Source organism: Pleurodeles waltl, chromosome 12 (assembly GCF_031143425.1).
Source record: "Pleurodeles waltl isolate 20211129_DDA chromosome 12, aPleWal1.hap1.20221129, whole genome shotgun sequence".
Classification (NCBI taxonomy): domain Eukaryota; kingdom Metazoa; phylum Chordata; class Amphibia; order Caudata; family Salamandridae; genus Pleurodeles; species Pleurodeles waltl.
Genome location: NC_090451.1, coordinates 685603322 through 685622464, shown reverse-complemented (window position 1 = coordinate 685622464; position 19143 = coordinate 685603322). Strand labels below are relative to the sequence as shown.

Below are 19143 nucleotides of genomic sequence, written 5' to 3'. Positions count from 1 at the left end.
GATGTCAAGGCAGCATTTGAGGCTCTGAATGTTGAAAGCAGCAGAGATTTTCTGGTAGAGTTGTGTGTTGCGAGTGTACTGATGGAACTTGACTCTGCTCTTGGTGAGTAGAGTTCCTGGGGATTCCAAGTAGAGGTCAAACCTCTTAGCAATATCAACAGTAAAAGGTAATGACTGATACCCATTCGTCCCCTCCACTTCAATTTTCTTACTTGCCCTTAATATCTTCTTTTTGTATTTTTATTTGCAGGTGTGTTCAAGCTTCACAAAGGTGACGTCATCCAGCTGCTCATTCCGCGGACGAATGCCTCTGTCGATATGAGGGGTGATTGCACATTTTTGGGACTGGTGAAACTGTAACCGAGCAGTTGAGTGAAGGGATCTGGTGTTAACCTGTGTCCGGGAAGTACAATGATATGCCACCTTGGTGAAGAAGGATTCTCCTGCTGAACTACCAAAGGCCAGGGGGTGCAGTGTCTAACAGATGCACTTGGAAACGCTCAATAACTATGGCAGACAACAGGCCAGGTAGCCACCAAAGAACCTTTGACCACGTGGCATTCCAATGAAACTTCTCTTGGACATTCTGCCTAGCTCTTGGGACTTTCACCAGCGAGTGCAAGAGCCAACAGAGAGTATATCCCATACGCCTCTGCAGATTGAAGAAGTACTTTTAAAGTGTTTTTTTTTATGCTGTAAGCTCCTGAGTTCCAGGACAGGACATATGAGGAGTTCAAGAAATAAGAAGTGGTCCAGTGCCCATGCTTGCTCTGGCTGATCTCTAGGTGATATGGTGAAAGGTTTCCACATGCCATATGTCCTGGTGGTCTTGGTCGTAGGTCGGGCCTGGGAACAGAATGGGAAGTTTTACAATGAAGCGGATCTTCTCCAATCGGTGTTATCATTATTACTGGCTTTACTTAAACCGCCACACTCAATTTTTTTTCACTCTCTCTACTTCTTTCTTTTGCTGATGAAGTTCTACCATTTTCTCAATAATTCACGGAAGGGCGACTTTTCATTACAGTTGGTAACCCAGCAGACTTAGGGCACCCTCTTAAGTCTGTATTGAATTACATTTAAATTCATGAAAATGTGCATTTACAGAGGTGTATGAGAGAGACTGTAGTGTCAAAATGCAATATTGCCTGGAGCAACAACAATCCTTTCACCATTCCTGAATTCCTTCTGTTCTCTGTATTGTTCCCTTCACTCGCTCTCCTCCTTATTTTCTCGTCTTTTCTCTTCTGTTCCTGTTCCCACTTCTCCCGTATCAGCAAAGACTTGGGTTTCCACTGCCAACAGATGTTGCTCGCACTGAGGTCTTTATCTTGTTTTCTTGGAGCAGAACTGGACACAGCACTTCTGTAGACATTTTATCTCAAAGTAGAGCCCAGGGAACTAGGCCATGACTCTAAATTATATAACTATTTTTATATCAAGGCAGACCTGCCCCACATTGAAGATGCCCCTCCGCATTCTCCACATCACAGTTTATGTGTTTATGTCTGTCTTCTCAACATCATTGGGCCACATTTGCAAAAATGTTTGCAACATAAAAGTTCAATTGAAATTTGTTAAATGATACCCGATTCAAAACTTCAGGATTTAAAAAAAACAACATTCCATGTACTCAAGTCAAAAAGTTCTTGAGAACTGGGGTCTTTCCCCATGAGTAAGTCTACATTAGAGAGGGTGAAAAGGGTGTGGGGTAAGAGGTGCCCAGAAAGGATCAGGTGATATTGCGAAATTTAAAGTAGCAGGTATGGGAAATACTAGCCAAAGGTATGCTTATGAAAGACAAATGTTGCATCCCAAGGCTACAGGAACAGGCTCCATCAGCATCTAGAGACAGTCAACATTTCATTTAAACCAACAATGGGGTGAAGTGTGTAGCAAGGAGCTCCTTCATATGAGGTCACATGGAGCCCTTCCTAGAGTAAACCAGCTTTTATTAGGACCAGACAAACACCTGTATTACTAATAAGGGAACAGTAGAACTCAAGAATGACAAGTGAACTCAGACCGCACTCTGAACCTTCTACGCCTCCTCGAAGCAAGAGGGCAAAATCACAGTAGCCCCTCCTTCAAAGACCACGCATAACTAAACAGACAATAGGGTAATCAGATTAATGGAGCAATGTCAGAAAATGCAAAGTCCGATGAAATTGGAAATAGGATCAAATGTAAAATGTAGTATTTATTGCACAATTATGTTCATATGCATTTCCATTTTATTTTTCAGTGTTTCCAGTGTTGTTCGTTTTATTAATGTATTCATTGTTTATGTTTGCCTGATGCTTTGATTGCAAGACTGTCCTAATTTCCTTGGATGTGAACTCTATCCCATTATCTGTTACTAATTCTGAAGGTAAACTCTGTCTTCCAAAACCTTAATTGATGAACTGATGTTTTTTTCCTGACTTAACATACATTCCACCAATTTTGAAAAAAAGTATGCCAAGACAATGCCATAATTTTTGTTCCTTTGATTTCCGTACATTAGATCAATGAACTCTATTCCCCTTTTTCTCCAATACCATGTTCGGTTCTGGAACTGTTTTTCCTCAGTTTGTATGTTTCTTTTCCATTTCAACTTAATTGCCTTTTCTTGGACAACAATACATCTCTTTTACTCTCTTCATGTGTCATGATAAGAAATATCCACCTCAAGGGGTCAGGGGCGAAACAGAGGCCCTCGCATCCCCCACCGTGTGGGTGGCCCAGGCATATCCATACTTAAGTGTCCCACATCAGCCCATACTGATGTGAGTGTGGGGGCCCCTTCAGCATATCTGCGGAGGGCGGGATCCCCCACGTTTTGTTAGGCCACTGAGTCGGGTTCTAACAAATATTCACCTTCAAACATTACACCCTTATCCACCAGAAACTCTGCTATCACCTCTCATAAGTGTTCTGTCTTGGAACATATTCAACATGATATTAAAATTCCTGCAAACTTGCCCTTAGTCAACAGCTTTCTGGGTGCTCCAGCACAATCAGTTAAATATTGTGGATTCATCATTGGTCCTGCACTCACATTTATCCCACACTTTAACAAGACTGGCAAAGCAGCACATGCTTATCTACATCGGTTGAAGAAGTTATTACCTAATGTGACCACATCAGTGCCACTATTCTTCAACAATACCAGCTTCCTGTACAAGGTAGGCTAGTTTTCAAGCTCTGCGTCCTTGCCTATAAGGACTCATGTGAACACTTTCCTTAACAGAACAAGTAACCATCGGGAGTATCCGGAGGCCTGAGAAGCAAAGACTGTCCATTGTTAGAAGTTCTCCATTTTAAGGCAGATCACAACATATTATCAACTGTTTCAATCCCAAAACTAACATATCTAAAGGTTGGTTACATCAAAATGGATCAACTGACTTGAACACTTGGACCTGTGTATATTCTAATGTCATTAAATGTTCTAAGTTCATCTCCCCTTCCCAATCTCAACATGTCCCTTTTTCTGGTTTATTGGTTAAATGAAGAGCACCCATAAACTCTCCGGTCTGCTTGCATGACATAAATACTTGAAATAAATAATCTTGCCAAATGTTGGGATAGTTTACTTGCACCAGCTGCTTCTAATGCTCTCAAAGTGGCTTGTGCTCTAGTCTTAATTTAAATTCCAGTTCCCATGAGTAGGATCTCAGATAGGAGGATGTCTATACACAAAGTCATATTTTTCTTTCAATTCCATAATTCCCTTTTCTAAGAGTCTGTGAAAGTTGTTGTCCAAAAAGCTACTACTTATTCTCCCTCTCGCCCTTTCTGAGAGATACAACGGCCTGCCCATACTCACTTGGATCTAATGTCAGTCATATCCTTACCAAGAGTAAACATTTGTACTTATTTATCTTCATCTTGACTAGTCAACCTGTCTGTTTTTGTTTCTTTTCCCACTCAAAGAGATTCCTTTCTTCATTATTAGTCTCAGAGGTTCAGTTAACAAACTAAACTGTGCAACAAATTTTTTATTGTTTTCAACTTTTTACATTAAGGAGGTATTTGGTCGTTGTTTGCTGGATGAGTTACTTTCATTGCTACTAGTAGGTAATTTTTTCAGACTCGTAATCTTTTATGAAGTGGAAGGTTCTAGTTACTCAGTTTCTGTCTCATTAATTTACATTGTTCCTTAAACAAGATCAAACCTGGCTCTGTCAAATTCTTCAAATTAGCCCGCTATTATGCTCCTTTTCATTATCTACAAAAATGTCATCTTGAAAGAGTAATATGTTTTTCTGACACCTATATATGTATTACATCAACTACTGAAACACTGAATCAACTAGGCGCCAAACCAATTGAAGTCGATACTCCTTAAATATTGTTAAATGCTCTAAAAGTACATTAATTGGTCTGTAATTTAAATTAGTGGTATGCAGACTTTAAGTCCAATTGTCAGAAGAATTTGATTTACATATTTTTATTTACATGTAATAAGTCAATGCAGAATCTCGTTTTGTTGTTCCCCTTCCACCTCAAAACAATTAGGGGAAGTTCCCTACCCCTCTTCTACCTGTTCCTCTTCCACCATTCCTTTCAACATCTTCTTAACTTGTTCTCTCACAGCCACCTGTCTCAAAGAACTGGCAGTGTCCCATCCTTTAATTTTATCTTCTTTACTTAACCTCTAGGTTGGTTCACACCTCCTTAGAATTTATTTTCAGTTTTCCTTTCCATATATTTCACACCTCTCCACACCGCCAATCCTTCTCTACTAAACCATATTTCAACATCATGTTCAATACATGTTTATGCCTCTGATCCAGGACTGATTGTCCACATTCTGTTCGATACACTCTTCCAAGACACTTTCCTTCCTTAAATACGTGTCGTCATCCAAATAGCTTTTCATGTCAAAGATGCCTAAAATGTATCCATCTAAGTATAAACTGTTCTCTTCTAATGACTTTTTTTTTCCAACTTTTCCGGCTAATGTGTCTTCATTATTGTGATGTATAGTGAGTTTAATTCTGCTCCTGAATCAATACTGACACCAACCCCTCCTATCAACACCAACTCCTAAGCAACACTCAAAACAATTTTACCTCATCTCAAATGGTCTAACTATACTTTATCATCTATTTTCTCTTGCTGATTTTATTTCTTACCATATTCATTCACAACATAAGATTTTTTTCTATTTTTGCTATCTCCCTCACACAGTTCACGGATGTTTTTGTAATTTAGCCATGGTAACAGCTTGCAACAAAGTTGAGTTCCTTCCTGGCTACTATCTCTCTTTTATCACATTCTTGCAGTATTACTTACCCACATATTGTGGGCTGGTGTAAAACTTACTGTGTTCCTTTACTAACATTAGGCCTTTGCAGTATGTCCTGATTGCACGTTGTGTGAAGCCGAATTACTGCATGATTTTCAGTGATAATTTTGTTCCTCTCAATTACATGCTATCTATATGTAACAGGGTGCGAAAACACACTCAGTAAATCTGCATGTGATTTTCCACCTTGTTTCAGGGCATGGAATTACATGTGGGAATACCACATCCGGTACATATGGGTGCAGAAAAATACTTTGCAATTACAAGTTGAACCTCCACCATTCTAAAGACCAAAAATCTCTAAACAAAATATGTTTTGGGACCCTCAACAGCTGGTTTCTATCTGCAGGATGTTGTTATCCACTGATGCACCGCTTTTATAGATGTTAAGGATATGTAAGCCATCCCTATCACATCCCACTTCTTTTAATTTTACCCCATCTTATTCTCACTCTAATAAAACAGCCACTATTCTGGGATAGAAGGTAATTTTACTTCACTGCACATTTTTACAGTTCCCACCATATCTACACACCAAGAGATTCTCCCTTCTGGTGGAGGTAAGACCCAATTAAGAGGCTACCAGCTATTAGTTCATCAGCAGATGACAAGTATACTGCTAATAAAAAACAGCTGTTGAAGGTCACAAAACCATTTTTTAGAGACTTGTGGTCTCAAGAATGGTGAAGGTTCACTTCCTTTGATATGACTGGTATAATCTAGGAAAATGAGTGAACTTTTCCCAGTGCGCTTCTCACTCCCCACTTTTGATTTAAATGAAAAGGGACCCTAACCTCACCATCACTAGCTGATGCACACGTTTATCAGGGTTCACCCATGATTCTGAGACTGTACCATACAGCATCCAGCATCCAGCATCATCAAAGTTCATGGCTGCTCGGAGAATACATACCCAAAACCTTCACTCCTATTTTAGCCACCCTTCTCCTGGGGTGAGATGTACCATCCTTAAATAATATTCACTTTTGTAAAACATCAAAGTGATGCAAGTCACCAGATAGCGCTGTAGGAATTATATTCAGCAATCTAAACATCCACATTTCACTTTAAAATGCAGTTGGTCAAGGAGACTAACATTGAAACAATCACCATGTGTATTGTCTACTTCGTCTTGTTAATTTAAAACAGAGGCTTCCTTACTTTCCATTAACTTCTGGATGTCCATTGAGGAGCTGGCTGTTAGTGACAACGTGCGATTCCAGAACACGATCGGAGCGCAGGTGCATCAAAGCACACATTATGCCTTGCAACGCCATGAGCGTGGTTTGGTCAGGAGTCTGAAGCGGCAATATGTTGTAGGCTCCATGATCTGACAATAAGACAGGGTGCACCCATGCTATATGATGAAGAGGAAACTGCAGATACATGAAGATAATGATGCAGTGCACCTCAGAGGACAGATCCAACTGCAACATGATGGTCACCATCAGATCTGAGCTCATTAATTTTAGTTGTTAATGAACAATTATTTTCAAAGTTCATTTAAATTAAAAAATAAATTTGTTTCTCAAACAAAAGTACATTTGTTTCTAAAAAAAAAAAAATCAATGAAGTCCACGTTTGAGTAAATGCACTTTTCTATTATGCCATGTTTAAAACATGGCATAACTATTGCCATCCGTAAATAATACAAATATTAGTCTGAGTAAACCCCTGTTTTCACATGCTATCTCACCCTATTGAACTTTAGCTCCATTTACTAGCTTAGAACACTATCCTAACCCTCTGTCCATCTTCACATAGCCCACCAACCCATAAGCAAGATACATAGAAAATTTAAGGCATAGGCAAAATGGGGAACTGCCCAGGTCCCCCACCTTCCAAGGGCACCCACAGGACAATCAACTTTCTATCTCTCCTTTGCCTACTTCTTCCTGTCAACCTCACTCGTCTCTGCCCACCTCTCCCTCTGTAAGTGGCATCTAAAGGATTTTGGGGCCTCTGGCAAGGCACAGTTCAATTTTTTTTATTTGCCCCATTTCTGAAAGTTTTTTTGGGGAGCATGCAGGCTTGCATTAGCTGAAAACAGGCAACAAAATACATCTCTAAGACAGCTGTAGCAATATAAACCTTACAGCAAAAAATACACATTTTCAGTCATCATGACTGCTTCAGATGTGCTTGGAAGATGCACAGGGGTTTTATTTTCTTGTGGTTGGTCCTTCACAAGGACGTTAAGTGAACAGGCTGGTCTTCTACATGTCCTGACAGGGAACACCTGCCAAAATAAATAAGATTGGAATGATGCGGATGGAGTTGGTGAAAGACTCATTGTTCTGCCATCCCACAAAAAAATATGGCTATCGACCAAAAATACCTTGCAATCACCTTTCTGGTCTGTTTGCATGCCCAACACCACTCTCACTTTCGATCCACACTCCCTGCTTAACCCCTCTTTTTATGTTCTCTTTTCAACAGATGGCTACCATGAAGGATTTACCTCTCTATCCATGCTCGGACCTCCTTTAAACAGATTGCTACTGTGATACTTGTATACTTTACTACTGTCAATGTTTCAACCTGCTAACATAAGAAACCGATTTTTATTGTTTCTCGTATTGTTCAGTATGGTTCTTGTTTGACTTGCGATCATAAGAAACTGGTATGTCTGTCATATTTGTGTTCTGGGACTAAAAGTAGGGCTCTTGGCGTTTGCTGCATATTAAAAATGTTAATACCTGCATAAAATACATGCATTTGTTGACATTGATTCTCCAGGGACAAGGATAACCAAATACTCTGTACAGGGTTCTTATTAAAAGTGTTATCACCCTACAGGTGGTTGTTGTAAATGTTGGCTGGACCCTAGAAGGGCGCTTAGTTTTTATATTGAAAGGACAAAGGACTTTCGCCTGGAAGATCAGCTCTTCGTGGGGTACGTTGGATAGAGAAAGGGCAGAGCAGTCCATAAAAGAACAATCTCCAGGTGGGTTATCCCTTGTATCAAGATCTGCTACTCGTTGTCGAAAAAGATTCCCCCTGAGGGTATCAGGGGCCATTCCACCAGGGCTAAGTCTGCTACTTCGGCCCTGGCTAGGGGGGTTCTGGTGGCAGATATTTGCAAGGCAGCAACTTGGGCATCCCTCCATACCTTTGCGAAGCATTACTGGTTGGACTCTGATGTTCAGAGGGACGGCCATTTTGCCCGATCTGTTTTGCAGGATTTCTTGGTGTAATCAGACAGGCACCCACCTCCGAGTGCGGTATTGCTTTGGGACTCTATTCATAGGGTGAGGAATCCACAGGCAGTTTGTATCCATCAGTTACCTCGGTAACACTTTTTCTGGTGGATACAATAGCTACCTGTGGATTTCCTCACAGTCCCACCCACCTCCCTGTTGCCTGTCTGTTTGCACTAGGATATGTAGTGTATAGGTATATGTATATTTTGATGTTTTTCCTGTATGTATGTGTGTGTGTGTATAGATATATATATATATATATATATAAATAAATTATGGTTTTGATTATGTTGTTGTAAAGGATGGTTTCACGCAACAGGTTGGGATGGTTGTTACAAATGAAGGTTTCACCCTACAGGTGGTTGTTGTTAACAATGGTTTCACCCTACATGTGGTTGTTGTAAATGATGGTTTCAACCGACAGGTGGTTGTTGTAAACGATGGTTTCACACTCAATCAATCAATCCGTATTTGTAAAGCACGGCTACTCACCCGTGAGGGTCCCAAGGCGCTGCAAGTGGTCGTTGTAAATGATGGTTTCACCCTACAGGTGGGGATGGTTGTTGTAAATGATGGTTTCATCCTATAGGTGGTTGTTGTGAATGATGGTTTCACCCTGAAGATGGTTGTTGTAAATGATGGTTTCACCCTACAGGTGGTTGTTGTAAACAATGGTTTCACCATACAGGTGGTGGTTGTAAACAATGATTTCACCCTAAAGATGGTTGTTGTAAACAATGATTTCACCCTACAGGTGGTTGTTGTAAACAATGGTTTCTCCCTACAGGTGGTTGTTGTAAACAATGGTTACACCCTACAGATGGTGATTGTAAATTATGGCTTCACCCTACAGATGGTTGTTGTAAACAATGGTTTCACCCTAAAGGTGGTTGGGGTAAATGATTTGTTCATCCTACAGATGGTTGTTGTAAATTATGGTTTCTCCCTGCAGATGGTTGTTGTAAATGGTGGTTTCACCCTACAAGTGGTTGTTGTAAACGATCGTTTCACCAAGCAGGTGGTTGTTGTAAGCAATGGTTTCACCCAGCAGGTGGTTGTTGTAAACAATGGTTTCACCCTACAGGTGGTTGTTGTAACTACAGGTGGTTGGTGTAAATGATGGCTTCACCCTACAGATGGTTGTTGTAAAGGATTGTTTCACGCAACAGGTAGGGATGGTTGTTGTAAATAAAGGTTTCACCCTACAGGTGGTTGTTGTAAATGATGGTTTCACCCTAAAGGTGGTTGTTGTAAATGATGGTTTCACACTCAATCAATCAGTATTTGTAAAGCACGGCTGCTCACCCGTGAGGGTCCCAAGGCGCTGCAAGTGGTCGTTGTAAATGATGGTTTCACCCTACAGGTGGGGATGGTTGTTGTAAATGATGGTTTCATCCTATAGGTGGTTGTTGTGAATGATGGTTTCACCCTGAAGATGGTTGTTGTAAATGATGGTTTCACCCTACAGGTGGTTGTTGTAAACAATGGTTTCACCATACAGGTGGTGGTTGTAAACAATGATTTCACCCTAAAGATGGTTGTTGTAAACAATGATTTCACCCTACACGTGGTTGTTGTAAACAATGGTTTCTCCCTACAGGCGGTTGTTGTAAACAATGGTTACACCCTACAGATGGTGATTGTAAATTATGGCTTCACCCTACAGATGGTTGTTGTAAACAATGGTTTCACCCTAAAGGTGGTTGGGGTAAATGATTTGTTCATCCTACAGATGGTTGTTGTAAATTATGGTTTCTCCCTGCAGATGGTTGTTGTAAATGGTTTCACCCTGCAGATGGTTGTTGTAAATGATGGTTTCACCCTACAAGTGGTTGTTGTAAACGATCGTTTCACCAAGCAGGTGGTTGTTGTAAGCAATGGTTTCACCCAGCAGGTGGTTGTTGTAAACAATGGTTTCACCCTACAGGTGGTTGTTGTAACTACAGGTGGTTGGTGTAAATGATGGCTTCACCCTACAGATGGTTGTTGTAAAGGATTGTTTCACGCAACAGGTAGGGATGGTTGTTGTAAATAAAGGTTTCACCCTACAAGTGGTTGTTGTAAATGATGGTTTCACCCTAAAGGTGGTTGTTGTAAATGATGGTTTCACACTCAATCAATCAGTATTTGTAAAGCACGGCGGCTCACCCGTGAGGGTCCCAAGGCGCTACAAGTGGTTGTTGTAAATGATGCTTTCACCCTACAGGTGGGGATGGTTGTTGTAAATGATGGTTTCACCCTAAAGATGGTTGTTGTAAATGATGGTTTCGCCCTACAGGTGGTTGTTGTAAACAATGGTTTCACCCTACAGGTGGTTGTTGTAAACAATGGTTTCACCCTACAGGTGGTTGTTGTAAACTATGGTTTCACCATGCGGGTGGCTGTTGTAAATGATGGTTACACCCTACAGATGGTTATTGTAAATGATGGCTTCACCCTACAGATGGTTGTTGTAAACAATGGTTTCACCCTACAGGTGGTTGGGGTAAATGATGGTTTCATCCTACAGGTGGGTGTTGTAGTCAATGGTTTTTACCCTACAGATGGTTGTTGTAAATTATGGTTTCTCTCTGCAGATGGTTGTTGTAAATGGTCTCACCCTGCAGATGGTTGTTGTAAATGATGGCTTCACCCAGCAGGTGGTTGTTGTAAACAATGGTTTAATTTCACCCTACCGGTGGTTATTGTAAAGGATGATTTCACCCTACAGATGGTTGTTGTAAAGGATGGTTTCACGCACCAGGTGGGGATGGTTGTTGTAAATAAAAGGTTTCACCCTACAGGTGGTTGGTGTAAATGATGGTTTCACCCTGAAGGTGGTTGTTGTAAACAATGGTTTCACACTCAATCAATCAATCAATCGGTATTTGTAAAGCACGGCTACCTCACCCATGAGGGTCCCAAGGCGCTACAAGTGGTAGTTGTAAATGATGGTTTCACCCTACAAGTGGGGATGGTTGTTGTAAATGATGGTTTCACCCTACAGGTGGGGATGGTTGTTGTAAATGATGGTTTCATCCTACAGGTGGTTGTTGTGTATGATGGTTACACCCTACAGATGGTTATTGTAAATGATGGCTTCACCCTACAGATGGTTGTTGTAAAGGATAGTTTCACCCTACAGATGGCTGTTGTAAATGATGGTTTCATCCTACAGGTGGTTGTTGTAATCAGTGTTTTTACCCTACAGATGGTTGTTGTAAATTATGGGTTCTCCCTGCAGATGGTTGTTGTACATGGTTTCACCCTGCAGATGGTTGTTTGCAAATGATAGTTTCACCCTACAGGTGGTTGTTGTAAAGAATGGTTTACCCTACAGGTGGTTGTCGTAAATGATGGCTTCACCCTACAGATGGCTGTTGTAAATGATGGTTTCACCCTAGAGATGGGTTTTGTAAACAATGGTTTCACTGTACAGGTGGTTGTAAATGAAGGTTTCACCCTACAGGAGTTTGTAAACAATGGTTTCTCAGGTGGTTGTTGTAAATGATGGCTTCCCCCTACAGGTGGTTGTTGTAAATCATGGCTTCACCCTACAGGTGGTTATTTTAAAGGATGGCTTCACCCTACAGGTGGTTGTAAACAATGGTTTCACTCCAACAGGAGGTTGTTGTAAATACTGTAAGTTAGAAGCAATTGGCGCAGGAATAATTTACATTTATGTTGAACCACCTTTCCAAAAGGGGGTTATCATGTGCAAAGGTTGTAAAACTAAATACAAATGCTCCTTTTGCTTTACATAGTGGAGATAGCCGTGCATGAATAAAAAGACAACTGTAACAATTTCAGTTTCTTTCCAGAATAATTTTTGTATAATTTGCTGTAACTCTCATTTAGAGTTATCTTTGCAACACTAGTACCCAGCGCAGGTAGTGTTAAGCTACTCCCTTGCCAGCCAAAGAGCACATAGACCACTTTCCTTTTGCGCCGGTCTTTTTCCCATTATAAATGTAGTTCTGGGGCGCACAGCTGTAACACAGCCACAAGTGCTGGTGAAACACTGGCTCCATCTTCGTGTCACACATCTGAAATGAGCATGGGAGCATTACCAATATTTTCAGTAGTATGTGCTTATGTCTGCCTGGATTGGTCCTGAAGCCCTGAAGACGGGTATTTGTGCGAAAGCATTTGTTATTTTACATACGTGTGCACCACTATTGCTCTATGTGACTACTGTATTTGTATCTACGGGCTAGCCCAAACAGAGGATGCTCTGTATTCATGTACAAAGCCAGGCATGCTCTATTATGTACCATGTCTTCAGGATGAGCTCTTGCTGTTCTCAGCATGCATGGAGTTCAGAATAGTGAGTCAAGTGCACCTTCCTCAAATATTCTGGATAGTTTTTTTTTTTGTTTTTTTTACTTTTGGTTGAACAAAATCATTTTGTTTGCTTCCTTTGTTTATACACTCCTTTTGATTTTTCTGCCCTTTACCTGTACGTTGCATGGCTACATAGTTAGGTCTATATTTGCTTACGTTTCTTCGTGTTCTTTCGCATGCCTCACTCTAATGCAGAGGATTTTAAAATGGTGGGTGTACCACCCTAGGAGAACCTCATGAGATCCGGTGGGGGGAGGGGGCACCAGGCTCTTGCCAAAAGAAGCATTACGATAATAACAGGGCTTTGTTTTAAGCTGAGAAAATTAGCAGTAGCAAACCGCTCTGTAATGGGCCATCGCTAACATGTTTTGTAATTTATATCCAAGTTGGGAGTGTGTGTCAAAAGGGAAGGGACCCCAAATACTCTTTAAAACCCCCTACCCCTCATCATCACACTGTGGATACTTTTACACGTTAGTAAGGCCTGCCTGACCAGAACAGTATGTTTAACATCATGTGTTTGACTGCATGTTTTAAAACAACAACAGGACTTAACTGTAATGTTTAAATAAGTCTAGACTTATTTAAATATAGCTGCCAATTTAACTGAAAAGTTTGAAGACTACTGCTCTAATGTGTGAACGGTACATGTGTTAGCATATTAAAGTCAGACCTATTGACTTTTGAATGCTTCTTTCTTCATGGTATTCAAAGTCTTACATGTATACCAGTCGCTCACTCACACAGTAGATGGTTGTTTCCTTGAGGTGCCATTCCCACTTTGCTTGTCGACAACTGTAGTCCTTTACGCAAAATGTCAGGGAGTCGTCCCTCTTCAGCAAGAACACAAATGCACAACTCGACTACAGGCAGCGCAGATCAATAATGTAATGTTATCAAATCTTTAAGCAACATACCACTATTATAAAACAGTATACCACCAGCATGGGAGCCGTACTAAGGCGTCTCGCCCTTAGAGTGTCATACACATGCCTGCTAACCTGACCCACTGTCATCCTGAAATTTCACTGCAAACAACAGGTGTTGTGGGTTAGTGTTGCACTCTTCTTTCGACTCGCAGGGGCTCTTCCTTCCGTTTCATCGTGCTACTTAAGTAAACACTTGGCACACAAAGCTTGGGCTGTGGATAACAGGGGTGGCTCCTCCGCTAAGGCGGGGGAGCACCGCCCCACTGTTTTCAGAATAAAAATAAAATATTAATAATAACAGATCGTTATTCTAATTTTCTTTTTTGCTGAGCCAGGTTGGGACGGGGCGGGGCTGGAGGGTGGAGTGGTGGTATGTGCACTTTAAGTGCGCATGTCTGTTTGCCTGGCCGAGTTGAGCCGGCCAAACAGACATGCGCACTTTGCATTTCTCCTCCCGGCTGTGAAATACAGGCAGGAGGAGAAAATGCACAGACTCCCACTCCCTCTGTGAGCGCCAAACCAGGCTGCTCACACCAATCACGGCACTGCTGTCTTGCTGGTGACTGGAGCGTTGCTATAAGCTGAGGGGAGGATGGAAGCCTGTGTGCTTCCGGACAAAAAGGATAACGGAGGAGACGAATGCGTCTCCCGACCTGACCAGGTAAGTGGGTTGTTTACATTTTCTTTTTTTAATCCCCGCCCCGCAACCCCCGTTCAGTGGCAACCGCCACTGGTGAATAATATTTCAGTCAGTGTGGGCCCTCTGGCATGAATAGTTTGAGCATGAAATGAATGCTACAAGGATGCCCCTTGCGAAACAAGAGCCAACCTGGGGCCAGCCCTCTCCAGAGGGAGCCCACAAGACGTCCAGCCCAGGCCAGACTACCGAGGACACGCTAGGGAACCAAGCCAGCCTCCGGGAGCCGCCTAGAGGCAAGCTTCTGCTTGCTATGATCGATGCCTGTGAGATCTACTATACCACCCTGTTCCTTATCACAATCTCGAAACGGCAGCTATCAGCGCAATGGTGAAAGCTTTCATAACTAATACTCTTTTCTTGAGGTCCAAAAAACTCCATAAGGAAGAGAGAAACAGAACAAAATGTTGGTGGTGTGCCGTTTAAATAATAATATGAATGTCATGAGTTAATCTAGAAAACTGCCACCAAAATATTTGCTGTGCAATGCTATCATCTCCTGGTAGTTTATAGTATTGCAGTTATTAACATCAGACAATCATATTACATAAAACAAGTAATAACAAGCATTGGCAAAGTGAATAGGTCTGGCATTCACAACCATCCTTTTGGCAATTCTTGTTTTGTTTCATCATAATTTTTACAAAACTTTATTGTTCAGGAAGCTGCCGGGCCCTCGTCAATCTAAAAAAAAAAAAAAGCATTGGCTAAAGGCAAAAATATTGCTTTCGTCCCAGAAAAAGCACAAATTATGGTAGTGAAAAGAACTACTTTGTAACTCCTAGTGAGTCAGTCCGTGGCTGAAGTGGGCTGACACATTGCCATTTCATGCATGCTGGAGTAGGTGGAAGAAAAATATCAACCACACACCTAGAGACTAATGAGTGAAGTCTTCCTGAAAACCCCTAAAAGCAAATATGTTCTACACATAATTTTAGTAGAATCAAAACGCCTTGGCTAACACAGACCAAAAATAGCCAATCAGTCTGGCACTGGCTGCCAGCTTCTTGCCTTTGAGGAAGAAGGAACGAGTAAAGCAGATAAGAAAGATGCTGATATAGTGTGAAAAAGCAGCAATCAGATTAACAGATGCCACTTCAAAGGGAATTTACAACAACATTGGCAGGAGACAGGAACTGATAAAGCCTGATTGTGCCCGGTGCTCACATCTAGTAGAAAGCATCCTGCTATCACATCAGGCTCAACAATAAAACTTAGTACCCACTGGAACACATTTAGGGGTAGGAGTGGTGCTGTCAAGCCACCATACTGATTTGTTCACCTCGTTGTGGGTCTTGTTATTTTTTTGAATGTCACTCACTTCCTAAATTAAGCCTGTTTTTATAAGATGATGACAAGATTTGCACATATTGTTATTAGTATCACCAGTGGTATCCCAAGACCCCAATTCAATAACAAAGTTACTCTTTTTGGACACTGGGCTCGGTAAGTGTAGAAATACTGAGCAATCAGGCTATTTTCAGAAATGTGCTCAGCAGCTCTTAGTACACCCATCCAAATAAACACTTTCTGATGACACGGGAAGTGTAAAACATCTCTGCGATTGCAAAGAGGTCAAAGTCTTCTGCAAGTGGTAATGGAAAGATGGCCACCTGAAGTGGTGGACCAATGAATGAAGCACCAACACATTAAGCTTATCTGTTCAAAAACAGAGATCCTCAGGGGTTGAGTTGCAGCAAGTTGATTGCATAGTCCTGAAACACCAGTGTAACTGATGCTGCATTTGAACACGTTATAGTGTGAAAACTCAGGCTTTGGTCTCAGAAACAGGCACATCTGGTGAGCAGAGTTAAGAAGAGCAGAAAAACATGGTTGTTATGAGTTAACTATATCCAAGCATTATGCGTTTCAATTTCATTATCTAATACCACAATACTTACACAAAGGCCTTGTAAGGAAGCATTTAAATAGGGCATAGAGGACAGTGATTCTTTAGGAGGAAAGATATTTTCCTGTGGGAAAAAAGTTAATTGTGTAAATGCAGAATTGCATATGATTTATTCTTTTCCACACATTTGACTCAAGAGAATATTTTTTTGAGTAGTAGATGTGCTAGAATATATTTTTTTTTTTTGGGGGGGGGGGGGGGGAATCTATAAAACAAAACTGGACATCTATTGCAAACGTGGATGTAAACCTAGGGAAGTAGACTTCAGATTTTTGGAAATGCTTTAAGGTGTTAAAAACATCCCTCAAAACTCATCCCAGACAGACATGAGCATCAGAGGCATGCTTTCAAAGACTCTGGACCAGCTAAATTAAACCATCCAACTCAGGCAGTGCAATAACACTAACTTGAAACAACGATTTCATCAAAAGACACTCCTACTTGCGAAAATGAAGTCCAGGTGAAAATGTAACAAATTAAAGAGCTAAATGAACCCCAGGAGCAAAAGTCACAATTTAAAGAGCTGATTTTTTTCTCTTCTTCTGCAGTAGACCTCTCAAGTTTTTCTGGTCCCTGCTTGAGCAATTAGCCCATTCCAGATTGTTTTTTCATTCTGGTATTTGGAGTTCTTCTTCTAAACTGGATTAATAGGAATGGAAGTCTCAGGATGCAAAGCAAATCTGCACTGAATGAGCTACTCACACACACACGGGAACCTTGGATGTAACCAAATACTTCCACCTCACCAAGGCTTCAAGATGAGATTTTACATTTGTGTCAGGGGTTGTGGAAGGAGAAGTGAGATTGGTAGACTGGACAGTCTTAAACACATTTTTGATCATGATTACTAGCTTTTTCTTGTAGTAGGAGGGATTGTTGTTGGATGTGAAGCAGAGACCACAAGTCTCACTCACTGTGAGTGAGGCTCACACATTTGGAGGTCAGGTTGACATACTGTTTGTTGCAGGCTAAATGTCACTACTGCTGGGAATTATTATAACACAAACTTTAAATGTGCATCAGTTGTAAGCTCTGATGTGGACGTTGTGGCAATTTAAGGAAGCGGTACCACCAAGGAGGAGCCTCCTACAGATTCCTTCATATAATGGGAAAATACACTTTGGACATATCAGAGAAATGCTTCACTACATATGTCAGTCAAAACGTGCCACATTTCCCTCTAGGGTTCATTTACCAACAGCAAGAATATCAATAGTGGATTGTTAATGAATACTATAATAAACAAGTAAATGTTAATATTCAGAGAGCTGAATGGAATACAGTAGTCCTTTATGCACAGAAATTTAAGAATTTCAAAATCAGACCTTGTACAGAAGGATCTACAATAAACATCAATGGTGCACTGTGATTTAAAGAGATCATGCAGTGCAAGTGGGTGCAGCGATAAAAGGAACATAAAAGATGATGGTGAAATAGGCAATGGATGATTAGATTGTCCGTTGCAAAGCTATTACATCAAATGGTTGGACATAATAATGAAAAAATCCATCAGTCTTTCGTTATCTTCTTATTGGCCAGCTTCTTAGTAGATTGTCTTTATGCCCCCTAATGTCTAGGGTGTTTCAACCCGTAGGGCAATTATAGGGTCATCATCAGGACAGTGTTCAAACTGCAGAGCATAAGTAGATCCTATTAAAATAGAAATTGTATTAGTGAGGAATTTATAGAATGGAAATGGGGTTACACTAAAGAAAGGTTTTTGAGAGGATGTTCATAGTTACCCAAATCGTTTGAAGAACCAAAGCTGTGAAACAAATGAAGGGGCAGTTATTAAAATTATTCTTAAGAGTATTCAGAGAGTGATTGTATTGTGCAGTATGCAGACCATGCGACTTACGGAAAGGGAACCTGACATGGTTCTTCGTCTGTAAAAGAATGGAAACAATAAATTCTCACCGCCCCAAAGTGAAAGTGGAAAGCCAGAGAAGCATAATTAGAGGAAATTTGCTTACTCAGATATTTGCCGTGTTTCACTTGTTATATACTCTATCCTCCCTATGTAAATGTGTTGCATCTGTGATGCTTCTAATCACTACATGTGTCTGCGCTAATGAGTGATTTGTCACTGATGTCAAGGTTTACATGACATCACTTCTGTGATGTCGTCCAATACGCTAAATAGATCTTGCTCTTACTCATAGTAGTATCCGTATAGGCATAATTTGTAGTAATTAAAAGCATCACCAATTTAAACTGGGAAACTTAAGCGGAAGATTATATTCAAGGGGCTGGAAAGTAATAATAATAGTAACAACTGAGTAAAAAAATCTACTCTCAGCTCAAAATTAGGGGGAAAATAACAGGGTAGGAATCAGCTTTCTAATTGCAGAACAATGCAGGCCCCATACTTGAAGATGAAAGGCTAATTCTCTCCAAGCATCCCAAGTGATGGATTGTGGGGACAGGAAGCTGAGTGACACCAACAGCACTTTCCAGGAAAGTGAGCATGTGATTGAATCTCTCTTGGAGTGTCCCTTGTAAGATCTCATGGGAACGAGAACCTGAGCTTCACCTAAATTGCATCCAAAGGATGAGCTCGGGAGAGTGAATCTCCACTTGATACTGTCTGCGCAGTAATGCGGAACCCATACGAGAGACAGGGAAGGAATGCGGGCCAACCAGCAGAGAAAAAGAATACAGCAATTTCAGGTAGCATCTTAGACTGAAGTTAGACAGCATGACAGAGACAAGAAGAGACTAAATAAGTAAACAATACAGATAGATTATAAAAGTGACACAACAGTATTATTACAAATAATTTCAGC

General features: G+C 40.9%; 1 protein-coding gene across 2 annotated transcripts in view; it reads left to right on the top strand.

Moving 5' to 3' along the window:
- TNFSF13 (TNF superfamily member 13) overlaps positions 1-8083 on the top strand; it is a 97615-nt gene extending 89532 nt beyond the window's left edge. For both annotated transcript variants that reach the window (XM_069218705.1, XM_069218704.1), the window contains exon 6: positions 251-8083. In XM_069218705.1, coding sequence (XP_069074806.1) covers positions 251-360 — 110 coding nt within the window. In that variant the 3' untranslated portion in view covers positions 361-8083. The remainder of the gene's footprint in view (positions 1-250) is intronic.
- The last annotated feature ends 11060 nt before the right edge of the window (positions 8084-19143 follow it).